The sequence below is a fragment of the Microtus ochrogaster genome, chromosome 2, assembly GCF_000317375.1.
Source record: "Microtus ochrogaster isolate Prairie Vole_2 chromosome 2, MicOch1.0, whole genome shotgun sequence".
Taxonomy (NCBI): domain Eukaryota; kingdom Metazoa; phylum Chordata; class Mammalia; order Rodentia; family Cricetidae; genus Microtus; species Microtus ochrogaster.
Genome location: NC_022010.1, coordinates 62,439,510 through 62,459,199, shown reverse-complemented (window position 1 = coordinate 62,459,199; position 19,690 = coordinate 62,439,510). Strand labels below are relative to the sequence as shown.

At 39.7% G+C, this 19,690-nt stretch overlaps 1 protein-coding gene across 4 annotated transcripts in view; it reads right to left on the bottom strand.

The window, feature by feature from the left end:
• Positions 1-19,690, bottom strand: part of Cblb (Cbl proto-oncogene B) — a 186,948-nt gene that overhangs the window by 151,698 nt on the left and 15,560 nt on the right. For all 4 annotated transcript variants that reach the window (XM_005345058.1, XM_005345059.2, XM_026786262.1 and 1 more), the window contains exon 3: positions 14,281-14,531. In XM_005345058.1, the coding sequence (XP_005345115.1) occupies positions 14,281-14,531 (251 nt within the window). The remainder of the gene's footprint in view (positions 1-14,280; positions 14,532-19,690) is intronic.

The following is a 19,690-nucleotide window of genomic DNA, read 5'->3' as shown; positions in this document are numbered from 1 at the left end:
CAAGATGTCTGAGATTATCTGGGGGAGCTGGGGTAGGGAAACTCAACCACCTACTGCCACAGTAAGTCATGATTAGAATGAAGTAGTTTTATTAATAATACAGATGGAAAAAAATCATACTGTTCATGATGAAAACACACATTTTGGGAGGATTCCCCAGCTGCTGGAAACTGGTATATCTGGAGTCATGAATACAGCACAGAAGAGAACCAAAAAGCCTTTAACAAAATGTTAGCATAAGAATTAAAGGAAGCAGTCTTCTTCCCACTTTCTCTTCTATCAGGTTCAGTTTGTGTAACACATAGGAACAGGAGACCACCTTCTAGGTATAACCCCAGTAGTATAGACATCAAGAGCAACAGTGAATAAATGGGACCTCCTGAAACTGAGAAGCTTCGGTAAAGCAATGGACACTGTCATTAAGACAAAAAGGCATCCTACTGAATGGGAGATCTTCACCAACCCTGCATCAGACAAAGGTCTGATCTCCGAAATATATAAAGAACTCAAGAAACTAGACATTAAAATTCTAATTAACCCAATTAAAAAATGGGGTACTGAACTGAAAATAGAATTCTCAGCAGATGAAGTTCGAATGGCCAAAAGACACTTAAGGTCATGTTCAACCTCCTTAGCAAGAAATGCAAATCAAAACAACTTTGAGATACCATCTTACACCTGTCAGAATGGCTAAAATCAAAAACACCAATGATAGCCTATGCTGGAAAGGATGTGGAGTAACGGGAACAATCATCCATCGCTGGTGGGAATGCAATCTTGTGCAACCACTTTGGAAATCAGTGTGGCAGTTTCTCAGGAAATTCAGGATCAACCTACCCTAGAATCCAGCAATACCACTCTTGGGAATATACCCAAGAGATGCCCTATCATACTACAAAGCATTTGTTCAACTATGTTCATAGCAGCATTATTTGTAATTGCCAGATACTAGAAACAACCTAGATGCCCCTCAATGGAAGACTGGATAAAGAAAGTGCGGAATATATACATTAGAGTACTACTCAGCTGTTAAAAATAATGACATTTTGAATTTTGCATGCAAATAGATGGAAATAGAAAACACTATCCTGAGTGAGATATCCCATACCCAAAAATATAAATATGGTACTCACTCATTAGTGGACTCTAGCCATAAACAAAGGACATTAAGCCTATAGTTCACAAGCCTAGAGATGCCAAATAACGAAGTGAACCCAAAGAAAAACATATATAGATCCTCTTGGAACTTGGAAGCAAACAAGATTGATGGGCAAAAGTTGGGAGCATGGGGGTGGGGGAAGGGGAGAGGGGGAGAGAGAAGGGAAAAGAAAAAGACTGGAGAGAGTTTGGGGGAGTGGGAGGGTGGAGATGGAGGAAGGGCAGATATAAGAGCAGGGAAGAGGATATCTACACTAAGGGTGCCATTTTAGGGTTGGCAAGAGACTTGGCTCTAGAGAGGATCCCAGGTGCCCATGTGGATGTCCCCAGCTAGGTCTTTGAGCAGCAGAGTAGAGGGTGCCTTAACTGGCCTTGCCCCACTAACACACTGATGATCATCTCTAATATCACCATAGAGTCTTGGTCCGGCAACGCATGAAGATAGAGACAAAGTCCCTCATCCGAGCAATGGACTGAGCCCCCAAGGTCCAGTTGAAGAACAGAAGGAGGGAGAAGATGAGCAAGGAAGTCAGGACCGCAAAGGGTTGGCCCACCTACTGAGACAGTGTGCCTTATCTAATAGGAGCTCACCAAATCCAGCTGGACAGGGACTGAACAAGCATGTGATCAAATCGGACTCTGAATGTGGCTGACAATGGGGGCTGACTGAGAAGCCATTGATAAAGGCACTGGGACTTGTTTCTACTGCATGTACTGGCTTTTTGGGACCCTAGTCTATTTAGATGCAAAGCTTCCTAGGCCTGGATGGGGGGGCGGGGACTTGGACTTCACAGGGCAAGGTTTCCTGCCTTCTTTTAAGGAGGGAGGGAGAAGGAGGAGGGAGAGTGGAGGAGCAGGAGGGGAATGGGAGGAGGGGAGGAGGGGAGGAGGGGAGGAAGTGTAAATTTTTGAATGGAAAAATAAATTTTAAAAAACTGGAAAAAAAGAATTAAAGGAAGTGAAAGCATCTTATTGGGGTTCAGAGAGACAACTAATTAGTAAATAGTTGAGTTGTGAATAAGCTCACTAGCAGAATGCAGGAGGAGACAGAGGCAAAGATGCCAATCGAAGTTTTCAAGAAGGTATGTTAGAGGTACTATGGGGAGTCACAAGGACATCTCATTCAGAAAGCACTTCCAACCTACTGGAGCTTCACCCACTTTTCCCCTAAACCTAACTTTACTAAAGATAGACACACAGTTAAGAAGTTGCCCTAAAATATAACTACTCCACAACAAGCAGCAATGGGATTTATTACTCTACATTTGCACATGTTTTCCCGATAAAAGAACTGGCACTCGCTGCCAGATCTCAAGAAGATGACATTGTTGACCTACAACTTCTCAAGAGTCAACATTAGACTTTTCACCAGGTTGCAATAAGAAATTTCACCGTGTCCCTTTTTCAAGGCAAGAGAAGCTCTGGACTAAATCTGGAAATTGGGGGGAAATACAACTATTCTTCATGTCTGCTTTGAATGCTACTTTGAACTATGTAGAAATACACAGACGTGAATCTTGCCTTCAAAATTTGATGAGGGGTATTTTCTCCCTTGGAACTTCCTCCATTCTCATGAGCTCTTTCTCATTTTCCTTTAATAAATCGATGTTCTCTTTGATCCAGAAGCAACAATAAAATTGTATTAAACTTTTATGAGCATTTAAAATGCCACCAATCATCACTTACTATGACAGCAATATTTTGTGATACAGGGCGGATTGCCACATGATAGTTCTTGATCAGGTGATAAGGGCTGTACGGTCAGAGGAGCAGGAGAAGCTCTGCTCAGAGTACTCAGAAAACATTAACCAGGGCAGGTGGGCATGAGGTGGGATGGGAGTTTATGCTCTACCAGTAGCTGGAAAGAGGAACCTCAGAGAGGAGAAGGAAGGAAGGAAGAGGGCAGAATAAAAGGCAGGCTTACAAAAGAAACTATATGGATAATATGAAGCGGGAAAGGAGGGGTGGTCTGAATCCATCTTCCACACCAAAACTTTCCTGATGAACTTGCAGGAAACTGGCATCTTGGCAAATGTTAGTCTGTTCCTCTGGCGACTAACAGAGAGGCTGCAAAGAGCTCTGAGCACATTTAGGATTCCATTCTTATCGGAGCCACTTCAAGTCAGAGGTCCCTGGAAATTTTATACTTTGGATGAGACGGTAGAAACAGCAGACACGGTTTTTATAAGTATACATGTTCAGATCCCAGGTGATAAAATTTGGCAATTGCCACCAACAGTTGAAATCAGAAGAAGATTGAAGTGACCAGAGGAATGAAAAAAAACCCAGGGAGCCAAGTAAGTACCTCAGGCAAACCTTACTACTCCCTCTCATCGAAACAAAACTTTGCTCATCTCCACTAAGTTAAAAATGAAAATAAAAACGTTAAGAGGTGCCAAGCAACATTTCACTCAAACTCAAATACTTAAAAAACAAGTGAAGAAACCGTTTTCAAAAAACGGTATTCTGGGTGTGACTAAAGGCAAGGAACAGTCTTGTTAAATGAACACAATACACTGGCTGACCAGCCGATGGGTATTATTAATAGCAATTTAATGAAGATGAGAAAAGAGAAATTTTCATGGCCCCTAAATGTGGAAATAGTCCCGATGAGTCCTTCCGAAACACAGGTGAAAAAGGCACCGCCACTCACACTTCTCAAGCCACCAGCTAGCTACGGATTCAGGCAAACTACGTGGTAAGGAGCCATCCGCTGTGAACACACACACGCTCAAGCAGCTCCTGTCCAGTTGTGAAACCTTCAAGCAACACTAAGCCCCAAACAGAAGAGGGGCCTAACCACACAGCTCGATACAGATCTTCTCTGTACAGGCGCTGATAACTATGACAAATAGCATTTCTAAGGCACCTTACACACCTAACATTGGTCTTCCTTACCAACCAAACCAATTATTGGGGTTGAACTACAGGTTCATATTATACAAAGTTTAAAAGAAAATAAAACTGCCTTCTCTTCTAAAGACCGGGTAACACGTATGCGATGAACGACACTTTGTGTATGCGTTTCTTTAATTTCTCCTCATTTTCCACCTAGAGAGCCAATAAAAACTGAGAAAGTTTATAATAAAAAGTTGTAACTGGCAGAGTGAACAGGGTTCTGTGGTAGAGCACCTGCCTGAGAGAGACGAGGCCTTGGCATTGGCTGACCTGGCCACTGAAAATAAGTTTCTCTTGCTCATGTGAACATCACATCCTTTGGTAGAGATGAGAGTTTCAAAGTACATGTAAGATGTCACCCTACAGAGTTCATTATACATTAAGAGTGGCAAACCCCAAGGTTTTGATTTTACCAATAATCTCAAATAGTGCCACAATATAAATACTACTTTTTGTATTAAATACTAACAAAATATTTTTTTTACACAGCCCTCAAAATATGAACCTTCACACAATTACGGTTCTGGAGAAACCATTGAGAATACTTTCTGAGAGGGTCTCTCAGAATCCCTTACTAGGTCGCTTACTGCCTTAAGCATGAATCTGTCAAGTGTACAGCAAAAAGCCTAGAAGGTGAAGACAGTGTCTCCCCATGGAGCAGAGGGAAAACTTGCTGCAGGTACAATAATGTCTTCTTCCAGACAAACGTCATCACTATCAAAGACTCTGTCCTTTAGGACTGAAGCTCCTCCATGATCCAGTTCAAGGTGCACACAGGGGTCGCAAGGTCTTCACCCTGTCCTGTAGCTGGGGCTCAGAACAACTGATACCCAGTTAGTTTGGAAACTAACCATAGTCCTAATGTCCTGACCAAAGAGTCTCCTGCCTTCTGCTAAGACGTGAACATGAAACAAAGAAGCTGAAGGCAATACACTTTTAAAGAATGAAGTCCTAAAGCTTCCCCAAGATAAACCTCTAGTGTGTGTGCATATCTGCTGATCTGTTAGGACAAGCACTGCCAGACAACACCACACCTTCTCAATCCTCCTGTTCCTGTCCTACTGTGGAGGCTGAAATTTAAACTGTTCAGTATACCAAAACCCTTTTACCTCGGGGGTTAAAGAGCATGCTTATCATATTTGTGCGGCTCCTATAGTGTCCTCCTCCTTCCTCTCTTCTGTAGCCTGAGGGGAATGCAGTTTTATCAAGAATTCTTGAACCAGGAGGGTAAAGGAAAGCAAAACTCAGCCTTCAAGGAAGGGAATTACAGAGCCAGACAGCCTAGACTACTTCTAGTTACATAAACAACTGTCATTTGGGTATCACTAGTGACCAAATATTTTCATAACTGAAGTGACACATACACCCAGCCTCTGTTGATAAAATATTTTCAGTAGCTTCATGTCCAAGACCTAGCTCAGTACTTTAAACCAGCAGCTGGCCAACTACAACCCACAGGCAAAACTCAGCCTGGCCCCTTTATGTAAGTAAGGCTTTAGCAAACTATAGTCATGCCAATTAATTTATACACATTTCCTTCCTAGAACAAAGGCAAAGCTGATTGGTTCCAAAACACAAGGTGGAACTTTACTGATTCAACAGCTTATGCAGCCCTGACCCAAGCCACTTCTAGAAATGGTCGTTTAATCTCATTGAGCATCCCTAAACCGGTTTGCTATAACTAGATTTGAAATTATACACAGTGTAATGCTTTGTGTCTTAATACTAAAGACAGAAAATGGATGTGTCTGCCATCTACACGAAAAATGTTTCCTATTTCTTTTTATTTGCAAGGCAAATAACTTTGCATAAAGATTTAATGACAGAAGTCACAGTTGCTTATTTTGATTAGCTCTCTAGCATTTATCACGAGACAAAAAACCAAGCAGGGATTCTTAATCAAGGATAATCACAGCTGTTAACAGTGTAACTTTTAATTATGTACGGTGATATTTCTAAAAGTTTTTTAAGTAGAGATGGCATTTAAAGATTAAAACAACAATATATGTGTCAATATATGAAACTTTATTATTGAACAGCCTTAATTTCATATTTTTCAATATATGCATGGTAATCAGTCAATTCAGCATTCATTCTAACCTAAGCCTGATCCCCAAAAATACAACACTAATCTAGCCTTAAAAGCCTTTCCAGAAAGAATTTCAAGTAATTATGTTTGGCATATCCTACCAAGCAAAGTTTCTCCCACTTTGATGACAGTCTAAGAAGTTTCATTTTCTTCCCCTGTGTAGTACAAAGTTACACTTCCAAACCCAGTCACCAGTAAGAATTGAACTGTGTCTTCAAAAGAGTAAGTGGCATCCTAGGCTTGCCCTTACTTGTGACAATGACTTTATTTGGAAATAGTGTCTTTGCAGATGTAGCAGGCATAAGATGGTTTATTAGGGCTGATCTCAAACACACACTGACTGGTGACCTCAGAAAAAGGTTCGGTTAGAGAATAAATTAACAGGTAGGGAGCAGGGAGGGGAAGAGAGAGAGGAGAGATGGAGGAGGTACCAAGTGATGGTAGAGGCTGGGACTATAGCAGTGCTTCCACAGGTCCAATACCAGAGCTACCAAAGGCTGCAAGAGGCATGGCACTTGCCCTCCCTGTAGAGGTGCTCAGGGCAAAGTACGGAGGTGTTTTGCTTTGGATTTCAGCATCCAAAACTGGGAAAGAAATAGATTCTCTTGCTTGAGCCCATCCAGGTAGTTGCACTTTGTGATGGCAGTTCAAGGAAGTGAAAGCCACTGCACATTTGTGGCTGCTTGTGTAAGTGTTGTAGTACAACCGGGATCAGGTGTTTGACAGCACAGTTCAACAAGACATCTGACCATCTTTCCGCTTAATCTGGTCCTCCACTGTTCTCTGCCCAGCAGGATGAGCTTCTGCTTTTATTGTTTTAGTCTTTAACGAAGAGTTTTTTTGGTAATGACCTCCTATGTGTATCCTGCCAAAATGAGCACAGCCATAAACTAGAAATATATGTGTACATTCACAAGAACTCAAGTCCAAACAATGATGTTGGGGGACGGGAAATATTGAAAATTGACTCAGAAAACTCAAGGACTTTACTGCACAGCAGACAGCCCTGAGCTCTACTGGAGACGTACCCTCTCCAATCAGTGCTGAATGCTAATCCCTTTGGATTCCTGGAAAGTCTACCTCATTGTTAAATCAGTGAAAAGCTAGAGACTTCTTAGGGTAGATAACCAAGCACTTCAGGGCTGTAGTGTTATCACTGTGGGCTTGTCTGTTTTATAAACAGACTCTAAATTAGCTTTGTAAGAAACGGCCAAAGGAGCTTCCTCTAACAAAATAACAAATCTGCTACTTGAAAGATGTCATTCATCGACCTTCTTGGTGGGAGTATTGTTATTATGAAACTAAAACCAAGCATTCCTTCTCAAGGGCTTCTGGATTTTAATTATCAAATCTGAACGTCACCAGATATTTACCAGCAGCAAAACATCAATTTTTAATAAGCTGCCTTAAGACTGAAAAACAAAAAGGTATTCAGTCATAAAGCCAAGTTCACTGGAGTCTTGTGTTTTTGTTTATTTTTTAATTGCACAATGGTTATCTCGGGAATTTATAAACATTTAATAAACTGGAATCTTCAGAGTGAATGCCCAATTTAAAAATCCAGATAATATATGTTTATGAAATATAATCTGACTTGAAAGATATTAAAATAATTTGCAAAAAAAAAAAACCTGTAAGGAACCAGGAGCTAAAGGCAGAATGACATTAGGTTGTTGCTGAAATCGAAAACGAAACAAATAAACAACAGATACATGGATTACAGGCAAGTATTTTATTGAAATGTTCTTAAGTGGAATTCTCTCTAAAGTGCATCTAAAACTTTCTCTTCCCTTGTATTTTGGAAATGGGACACCAATGAAAAACTTGCTTCAAAATGGACAGTTTGCTTTCATTTGAACACAAATTAACTACCAACTAAAAGTGTAAACAAAGTAACAGGGGTGCAGTTAGCCAAACACACTGAGCCCTAAAGTCTGTAACCGAAGGGTCTGAAGGCTCTCCTGCCCACTGGAACAGTCTTTCTTTGTTTAACTCCAAAAACATCTGTTCAAATCGCTTTCTTGTGACCTCTGTGTTAATGATGTGTTAAAGAAATGGTTCCCTTCATTTTCGGGGCTGAGAGAAGTCAATTCATAACTTCTCAAATGCATAAAATATTCTTACTGGGAACAAATAAAACTTTTACTCTACTCATTTGCAGTAAACCAACATGCTTAAGTTTCTTAAAAAATAAAATTCCATTTTCTAGCAGGGAGACATAGTTCTGCATAGAATATTAATGGTTTAATTATGGAGTTTTACATTTTAAAAGACAAAATGCCTAGGATGCAGACGAGTATACAAAATTTAAACAGTCAATAAATGTATTAAAATATTAGTATTCAAAAAATGTGTAGTTTATTTTGTTTCCCCTAGAAACCACATTCTTTGTTGTTTGTAGTTTATATCTCTTCTGCTCATGAACTCAGAAAGGCTATAATTTTCATTATTAGAAAGTAGAAAATAAGGTTTATTTAAATAAATAATATAACAGTTCCCTTTCATGCAGCTAAATAATAAATATTTAACAGAAGAGAAGGCATTTGATACCAGTACAATCTATCCTCCAGCGTAGGCCAGTTAAGTACTAGAACTATGGGTATGGGTCCACACATCTGACCAACATCTAAACGGAACACGCATTGCATTACTCTTTGTTTAAAACAATGTGGCACCCAGTAGAATGAGTAGCAGGCAGGTTTCTTTGTGTTTTGTTGGATCCTCTTTATTACTGGTAGTACTATTGGGGGGGATTGAGAAACTGCTTTGTTTTTCCTGTTTTTATTCTCTTTTCCAATTCAACTTTAACTTAATTATGTCTCTTCAAAAGAGCAGCTCCAAAATTTTCTGGATAGCTATCTAAGCTATCATAGTCGGGGTATGGAGCAGGCGCAGTCAGCGGTAACAAGCCCATGAGCGGAAATGTCATTAACATGACAGAGAGAATCCTTTTTCCTTTGCTTAGCTTGGTCAGTGGTCAACAGAAATCTGTCTGATGTTTCTGCAGTTTCAAATAAAGGCTAGCCTCTGACAGGATTAAATTCTCTGGGCTGAAATGCATTAAACCTTAAGAAGCACGCACATTCTTATGTGAAACATGTTACCACTGCTCCCTCCTATCCAAGCACTGGCTCCATTTTCTCCAAGAGTGGATTTGTCTTCTACAACACTGGTGTATGAAGAATGAATGAGGGGCTTTGAAATGATAAGAACAAGACAACATCATCTACGTTGCCTATGTGTGCATGTTAAAGCTTTTATTTTCTCCACAGACAGACTTTTAAATGCGGCGCTATTTTTCCTCACCCCGGTAAACTCTGGGTTTTGTTTCAGTAGCCAAGCACATGGGAAGAAGGAGGTTATATGGTCCGGGCTTACTGAGGCAGTTCCTAGAAGCATATTCATAGGCCATCCTAAGTGGCAGTCCGATGCCAGGCTTTGGACAGAAGCTGGTTAATGTTTCCTTTACTGGTGAAAGAGAAAATTCCCTAAGGAAACTGACCACTGGAGAAAATGCCAGTAAAATCACAGAAGAAAAGGTCAGAACCTTGGTCAGCAGGAATGACCATCATTTCTGTCTTGACACCAACCTGAGACAGTGTCTCCTCTTCCCACCCAATGTTTTCTGCTTTTTATTTACATTTAATTTAAAAAATAAAGCCAGAAAGAAGTACATTATTGACACAGCAGATACATGGACATTAAACATTTTGACACACACACACTCATCCAACACAACTTTATCCAATAAAGTAGAGAGTCAAATGAAGCAGTGCTGGTTTGAGTTGCTGAACTCCACATGACTAGTTCTACTGCTGTTCCTCACTGGCAACTCAATAATATTATTGTTGTCAGTGAGCCACCGCAGAACCAAGGAAAGGACAGTTCAGAGGCTTCATATGACTCCCAGTAACCAGTATGTCTGACATGATCAGTGCTCATTCTACTGAACAACACAGTCAAACTTCCACCAGAAAATTCTAGGGATTTCTGCAATGTTCTACAAAGCAAATGCCACAGAGCTTCATGTGCAGTGATACACCTCCAAGAAGTTCATGTTTAGACTCCAAGGATGCTCAGCAGTGAATGTGCACAATTATATGACTGCCAGATTAACACAAACCAGAAGTCTATGTCCTCGGTACCCATGCCAACGGTACATTATAAATTATCATTTGACAATTATCTAGCACAGAAATTTGTACTTTAAAGAAAAAGTTGGCTATAGACCATTAAAAAGAGATCACAGATGACAGTAAAATCCAACAAGGGAGCATGGTACCTCAGCATACAAATTACTCTATTTCTTCTTATAGTTAACTTTTAAGTCAGAATAATTAAACTTATTTGAATACTTGAACCAGAGGTACAAATGCAATTTACACAGTTGTGACCAGAGAGTCTTACACGACTTATCACTGTCAAGAAAACTACATATAATCAAAAAAAAATATTACATGTGTCCCGTGGGTTTCATTTTATTTTGACAATCAAAGGCGCAAATACAAAATAGTCGATGTAGTGATAATTATAAAATGTCTGTTGAAGTCGAAAATATTTCAAGTTTCTTTAGAGGACATAAAAGTGGGAGATAAGTTTACCACATCAATCTCACATCCAGCTGAAAAGCTACTTCTACCCAAAGTGCTCAACCTGAGAGTTACATACTTTGTTGGCATCCTGATATTAAAAAGTGGCTTAACTGGAGTGCCAATAACTCTGAAGTTAAATCTGAATATGAATTACAGTGACATTTATAAAAAGCAATTTAGACTTTTTTTTTGCTTTTCTGTTTGTTGGTTGTTTTTTTTTTTTAGATCAGTGATGCAAATACTATGTAAAATTAAGGTTTTTACATCAACATTTGGATTTCACGATCTTATGCCATCCTTTCAAGTTTGTAAGAACAACAATCCCTATGGGTTCTCGTGATCATATTTCTGGAACTTTGTAGCAATTCAAATTCTCACTGATGGAGCTGCAGAGTTTTAGCTTTAAAACTAAAAGGCAGCCAGGAAATTCAGTGTCCTCGAGATTTACAAACTGTCCTCCAAGAACACTCAATGAAGAGCCCAGAGTTACATCATTGGTTATACTCACTCTACGGGTAAACTAGGGTTGTGAATAAGTTAGAAAACATTTGAAATAAACATTTATGTCCTTTTACCTTTGGCAGAGGGCTTTGCTATGCTTGAATTTGATGGTTTGACATGCTCTGTGTATTTGTTTGGCCAGCTCACACAAACAATTCTAGAGCCTCTGTACCAAGAGAACTAAATTTTCCATTATACAACCCTAAACCATCTCAAACCAAATGAAGCTATGTTTTCAGATAAAAAAGAAACATTCCATGTTTCTTAGTGGTTTTTCTAATTTAAGGAACTCAAATTCCGAGAGGTAAGTGAATTCAGCCAATGCTAAGACATTATGTATCTTAACTGATACTAGTGAATATTCTAAGTAAATTTAAGGTAGCTCAGAAAAGGGACAGACTATCAGTTCCCTTATCTAGCTCAGAGAGATCTTGAAATTGGAAACCTAAGGGGCTGGATGACAAATGCACCTGAACAGAAAGAATCCTGGCTACAGGTGTCCAGCTTTCTGCTTTAAGCAAATACTTAGCCAATGGCAGGTCTGAAGGTCACTGAGAAGAGACTCCTAACTCCTAATCAGCAGCTTGAAAACCAGGAACTACCACTGGATGATTTAAATGATCTGAAGAATGTGATCTGAATCCCACCTCCGGACACAAGAGGAGATAAGACATTCTAAACAGCCATCAAAACCTTATGACTACTATCTAGTTAGGAAAATTCTGATAAAGAAGGGATGTGGTATTGCCCTCCCCCAGCCCTTCAGTGGGCCTGTCAATCACCTGTCAAAATCTCCTCAGAAAAGCCATCAGTTGTAGAACTTGGAGAACTAATATAAAGTCCTCGTAAGAACGCAAGCTAGCATAATGATCACTTTGGCTATTGCCACCACTCATCTATTGAAAGTGTCCTAATTTTCTCTGTAATAAACCTTGTTTCTTCTACACTACAATTTATGTGTCTGAACTCATCCAGTAGAGCTCACAGGGACTGGGAGCCATGGAGAATCAGAGTGATATATCCTGGTAACATTAGAAGTTAGACGCAGGGGAATCAAGAGTTCAAGGCAAGAAAGTTTGAGACCAGAACTGGAGTCAGCTCTGCAGTTAAGAGCACTGCTTGCTTTTCCAGAGGATCCGTGTTCAATTCCCAGCACTCACATGGCAACTCATAACTGTTTGTAACTCCAGTTCCAGGGCACCTCACACCTTCACAGAGAAAGGCAGGCAACATACCAATGCACACAAAATAAAAATTTAAAACTAAAATTAGAAACAGAAAGTTTGATGGCATCCTGGGATACATAGGATCTTGTCTTTGAGGGAGAAAGAGACGTGGATGTGGAGTGCAGGGACAGAAACAGAGAGCACAGACAGAACACACATGAACTATAAAGTGAGGACTGAACTAATTTTATATAGGGCCTTTCCCCAGCCAGCTTCTTACTCAACAGTCAAAGTACGGAGATTGGAGCAACATCTACTCAAAGCTACTGCTGCAACAGATTCCAAGTGGAAATGAAGGATGTTATCTCCAACTGATGTAGATACGCATCAAGAAATCTCACTCATTATTGGTTGGAATGAAAAACAATACAGTCACTCTGAAAGTCTAGAATTGACGAGATTAAACACCAGCAAGTCATATAATCTTACAACCATGCTCATATTTCCCCAGATGAATTGAATGTCCTGAGCAGCTCCAACAGAGTTGCCAAAGTTTAGGCAATGAAGGTACCCTTTAACATGAGAGTGGATGTAAAAACAAACTGTGACATAAGCATACAATGGCATATTTTATGAAGTAAAAAAGTGAGCTATGGAGCTAGAAAAAGACCAGCAGGAGGCCAGTCTGAAAAGTTATGCATTGCACAACGACTAGCTTGACCATAGAGCATTGTTGTCATCTTTAGTCTTTAACTGAACCATTCCTCCAGCCTAGCATAGGGAGTTTTTCTGGAGTATAGGTAGATACAGAACAAGTATATATTCATAAACCATAGAACAATAAAAACAAACAGTAAACCCCAATAGAAAGAGATCAATACTGATGTGTTGACAGTACTGTGTACCACACAATACAAAGATGGTACTGTGGTGGAGCTCCATTCTCAAGGCCAAGCATGGCCATATCCATCAGAGTAAACACAGCCATGGTGATCTACAGAAGACCTTGATTCTCAAGGCTGAGCATGGCCACGTCCATCACAGAGTAAACACTTGCCATGATGATCTACAGAAGACCTTGATTCTCAAGGCTGAGCACAGCCATATCCATCAGAGTAAACATTGCCGTGATGATCTACACAAGACCTTGATTCTCAAGGCTGAGCATGGCCATGTCCATCAGAGAGTGGATTATGATGATCTACAGAAAATTATGATGCCACAGGAATGGCAACAAAATAGTCAAAACTATACAGTGATAGCTACATTCATAGAAATGGAGCTTTTTGACATTTTCTCAGACAATGAAGTAGAGGGTCACCAGACTTTAGCCACTCACCTAATAGTCCACCTGCCACCCCCTCCTGCCTCTTGGCATGGGAAGCGTACAGGAAAAGGAAGGCTAACTGAAGATAAGATGCTAGCAATATAGTTTCAGAGCTAGGGTGGAACTTTGCAGTGAAGATCTCATGATTGCTGTCCCCCAACTCTTACACTTAACCCCAGGGATGGTTTACCAAGCTGAACTGAAGTGGAGTTGTTGCCTTGTACTGTCAATGGCCTACCTAGGGAGAAAAGGTGCTTGTTCATATGTCTTGAGGAAAATTCATATACAAAAGATATAAATTGGAGAAGCCTGCTCGCTTGGGAAGAAGGAGGATGAACTAATGTGAGCAGTCTTCCTGTGAAACTCAAAGTACTCTGTATACAACAGAAAAGCAAGAACATAGGTTCAGGTTCAGCTTTCCACCTAAACATAAGCCAAACTTAAATACGGAAATGACATATTCCCCAAAGCATAGTCACGGCAACATAAAAAGATAAAAAGCAACATAAACATGAACTAATGAACAGTAGACATCTTAATGGTGCTCACCTGTCCTGCGACTGTTCTTCATACATCCTCTCCTTGCCTTCTTTGAAGAGCCGGATGGCTCGCTTTGACTTCTTCATGAGACTATCGATGTAGATTTTAAAATACTCGTTCTCGCTCAGTTGAGCAAGCTTCTGGTTGTCATCATATTTACTCAGTATAAGTCGCAAATGCTGATACGTGTCAGGTAAAATGTCAAGTATATATGGTGGGCTATTTTTCAACTGAAGTTTGGGATTTTGGCACAATCTTACCTAAAAACAAAGAAAAAATCAAAGTTTTTATGGGAACTATAATATGTTCTCTCACAGGAATATGATAAGTAAGTAGAACCATGTCCCCCTTCTTTCCCACAATGTAACCTGTGCTCTGACTTACTGATTCAGTTTACAAAACACCAACAAATACTTTTCTCCTTTAACTACCAAATCCTATTCTCATATTCCACACAGTCTTTCCTCTACTACATCCTCATTTTCAACTCTGACTCTCTTGATTATCTTTTCTATAATGCCATAGCGCTAGAGTTTAAGAGAACTCCCGTATCCTGCTCACTAATCACCGTATGCTGTCAATATTCTTTGTTTTAATGAAAACAAGTGACCCATGACTAGCTAATTTGAAGATGTTATTTATTAAATCTATTGAATACATGGCTAAAACTATTTCACAGATTTTAATGAATATTCTGATCCATTGTTTCTGAACCCTGAGGAGAATTTTTAACAAATATGTAACTTTAACAACCGAGTTATTAAGCAGTTAACCAGATGTCAGGTCTAAACAATCTCCCCCCCACACACACACAAACACACACAGTGTCTACCAGGCCTGTAAACATGTGATGTATACCATTCAGTCATTCCACCAGGTGCCTCCCAGTCAATGGAGCATTAAAGAGTGAGTGCTGCCTGCAGAACTGAAAATACTTTCTACCAGAAAAAAAAAAAGAAGTGGTAATTCAAATCTACACTGCATCCGCTTTTACATGTTATTATGACTTTGCCATTAAAAAGTCCAGTTCCTTCTACCCCTATGACTAGGGTATTGAAAACCTACCAATTTGTTTATTTTAAAAAGATCTTTGGGAATTGCATAACGCTATACTAAGGCATGAAAGCAGTACTCACGACACGCTAGACATCCACCTGCAGAAGGATCTAGTATGTCAGTGTAGCTAGCACAAGGCCCTGAGTCCCTCAGATATGTGGCCTTTTGGTCTTATAAAAGATTTCAGGGCAAGGTATTTTAAACACAACAAATCAACAATCTTGTTCTCTTCCTTCCCATTATACTGAGCCTCACATTTGGGTGGCATCAGACTGGCCAAAGGACATTTCTGGAACCTGGCTAATAAGAAGCTGAGTAGGAGAGACATCTAGTATGGGTTTAGAGGCTTTATATGCAAAGCATACAGTCACTTCCATAAATAGTAAAATTATGGTTGGCAGTCTGAAATAAGCCAGACAGAGAAAAATACTGTGTGAACTCATTTATATACAGAATCTAAAAATGAAGGCGTGAAATAAGTAGAAACAAGTTGAATAATAGCTATGAAGAGTAGGGAGCAGAGAAAGTGGGGAAAGTAGGTCAAAGGGCACAAAGTGAAATGAAGGAAGATGAACAGGTCTAGAGATCTGACAGAAAGTACAGGGACCAAATTAGCATTATCAGCTTGCAGACAGACACAGCTAGGGTAAAGGTCTGCAGACACCTCAGCGCAAAACAAAGCAGGCATGTTTACTCATATGACCTCAGGACCCCACTGTCCTCGTAGGTATATCAAAATATTGTGCCATAAACCTTAAAGAGACACAATTTCTAATGAAGAGAACTTTTTTTTACAAACTGTACAGCTTCAGGAACACACAAGTATCCTAAAACTGACCATCCTGCCGCGGGAGCAGGGAGCTCCACTTCACTATGCTCTCCATAGGGCCTCATGGAAGCCAGGTCAGGGAGCACGTGCGGGTAACAGCGGAGCCTGAGAGCAAGCAGAGGGGTGTGAGACAGGAGTGCAAATGCGCTCATCCACGTGTGCAGTCTGGGAGCTTTTCGAATTTTTAAGTTGCCTTTTTCTTTATAAGTCGAAGGAAAATTCTCCTTCCTAATCAAGCTTATATAGTAATGTGATAAGGACCCTGCAGATGATAACGGCTTCGTGTTTCACAGAGCTGACAACTGCTTCTGGACAAGCACAAAAGTGCTGGGACAACAGAAAAGGAGTGAACTGTCAGATGTCAGGAAGCATGAACACAAGCAATGAAATAAGCCACCCTCAGAATGCAACATTTCCTTCTATAAAGATACCATCATATATGTATAAAGATACCATCATACATATATGGGGTATGGGTTTTTTGGTTTTGGTTTTGTTTTTTGAATAAAATTTCTCTTTCCTTGGCTGTTCTGTACCTTGCTTTGGAAAGCAGGCCGGCCTTGAACTCACAGAGATCCTCCTGTCTCTGCCTCCTGAGCCCTGGGATTAAAGGTGTGTGCGCCACCACACCCGGCTCAATCATGTCATTTTTGGTAAGAAGAAAACTCTGCCTTAAATTGTCAGTCAGTGACCTTTAACAAAACCATTTCTCACAATGACCTTGCATTTTCCTATTTTCTCCCACTGTGTAGAGTTCTAAGACAAAAGATTTTAGCACACAGTATACAACTAATAAATAAACAGGTTAAACTGATTAAAAAGATTCAGTGTACACTCACAAACTTTTGTCTTTTAAATTGTGAACCTAGCCTTTATTGAGAGAACCACAAACACACACACATACATATATACACACACATTGTATAAATGGCTTGACTGTGTAATTTGCTTAATTTTCATAATTTAGTTCTACAGGTTTATAATTAACAATTTAGAGGTAGGGGTTTGGTTCAAATACAAGAATACTACCTTAATCCTCAAGAGATTCTTGGCAAGAGTCAGATGGAATCTCCCTTAGTAGAAAATACCAAGTCACTGCAGAGGGAAATGGCTGACAGTGTTTGCACAGGTAACAGAGGGGAGGTTCACTGCCATGAGACATACACACCTAGGACATAGCTTTTTAATTATTTGTTGACTTACTTTGTATTATATTGTCTGTGTGTGTCTGAATGTGTAATGGCGTGTGTGGAAGTCAGAATAACTTGATAGAACAGTTCTCTCCCACCATGTGGGTTCAGGTCGCCTGCCTGGCTTCAAGCATCTTAACCCACTGAGCCACATCTTACCAGCTCCAGTTTTCCAATTCTTGAAAGCTACCATGAGCTCACATGAATTTCAAGTTCTTACAGTGGACACAGCTGAATTTTAGCAACATATCCTTGTAAAACGTCACAGGCTGATCAATCATTAACTTGTAAAGAGGGGACAGGGCTGCTTCAAATTCATTTGTTCCATTGGTTAATATGTTAACTATTTAATGAAAAATATCACTTATCATTTTTAGATATTCCAATTAACTTTTCTTTACATGACATTTTTCTCACTTGCCTTTTTTATTGTAATTTCATGTGGAAAACACACACTGCTTGATTAAAAGAAAAACTCTGTGAATAACTCCCATATACCAGGTACTGAGCTATGTGTCAGGAAATTGCAGATGAGGAGAACATACTTCCTGCCTTAAGGAGTCTGGCAAATGAGACCTAGTTCTATATAATTAACTGAGGAGCAATGTGATTCTTGCTCAAAGGGATTTTAAAAAAGAACTCATCCAATCCATTCATTTCCAGATTTGAAAAGCTAGAAACTACGAGGATTAAGGGACAATTAAAAAACCATCAATTTAACACAAGAGTTTGCATCTTCTGAATCTCAGGCCTCTGGCTCTTCTGAACCTTAGGACCTTGCATCTTATAAATCTCTGGCTCCTGCATCTTCTGGACCTCGGGCCTCAATCTTCTTAACTATATCACAACAGAATTAGAAATAGGCATGAAATTAAAGATTCCCTTCTAAACTCATCTCCACTTTTATGTTAGTCCATTTGCAAATTTACATGAACTTCATGGTCCATTTGTTAATTCACGGAAAGTAAGTATATGTGCCAGGCACAGTTTGGGGCAGAAAGAAGGCAAAGGATTAAGTCACATACATGTCCTCATGATGTTTTCTAGTGGGAGAGGTTGGTGGCATAAGAAAGAATTACAGATTTCAGAACTGTGATGAAACACGAACAAAGTGCTAGAGGAAGACAATAGCAGCTAAGTCACATTCCCAAGAGCATCCAGAAAAGCATGGCTAGATTTGCAGGAAGGAATGTTCCAGGGAAATCATTGTGCAAAGGCATAAGAGATACCCGAATAAAGAAAGGGGTTCACGCAGTTGTGCTAAAGGGTGGGAGCACAGGAAAGCTGTCGGGTATAAGGCACAGAAGGCCTGGAAAAGGCTGGGATCAGTTGGTGCCTCAGGACGCAGCAGGCTACACTTTCCAAAGTTTGCACAGGAGAAAGCAGACCTTATGGAACTGACCTACCCTATGCGTTTGACTGTGCAGTTCATCATCAGGATTACTACTAAACTCTGTGATTTATGACCACTCCTGCCCCAAATGAATAATCCTACCCCAGGACTATGACTTCTAAGCAGGTCAAATTCAATTCCATTCAATAAATATTTATTAAGTGCTTGCTATGTGGAAGGAACTACAAACCAAGGGAAAGAAAAATAGCTTTTCTAAAAACAGTGTATTAAGGGGGGTGAGAGGGGTGGCAAATGAAGCTTACCACAAGGTTAAAGCTCTTCTAGAAATACCTAGGCTGCATCTACAATGAGAGCTGGTGGCTAAACAACAGAGCCTTCACAAAGAAGTAGACCCACTTTATGTTATGCAGAGGACATTTTAGAGCACCAATGATAACTAAAAAAAAATTGATTGATACAATCACTTGTCTTCTGAACCAGAAAAGAAAAAAAAAATCAGGTTTAGAATATTAAAATGAGGCTGAAAATGCCACTGTAGTCATTGACCCAAGGATTTTTGGACTTTTAAAAAGAAATCTTTAAAACCTTGAAAATCACTAAAAGCAACTTTCTCCTTGTGACATGACTGTGTTAAAACTCGGAAATGCAACCTACTAAGAGGGGCTTCTCAGTACCAAGAGGACTGACGAAGGGATCACACACTCTATAGCAGTACAGAACGACACCTGCACTTAATTCTACTTAAAGATGTGGAAGGAAACTGTGTTCATAGAGTCTCTGTTGACTGAATACAGAAAATTATTGTTTAGCATACATACTTCACATATTTCAATAAACAAGGACATATATTATCATAGAATTAGGCATTTTCAACTCTACCAAAGCAAAGGCACAATATAAAACCAGAATTTTTATTGCTATAAAAAACTTACAAGCTATTAATTACTCTAGGAGTGTTCTTACTTTATTTTTTTATTTTTTTTTCAGTTT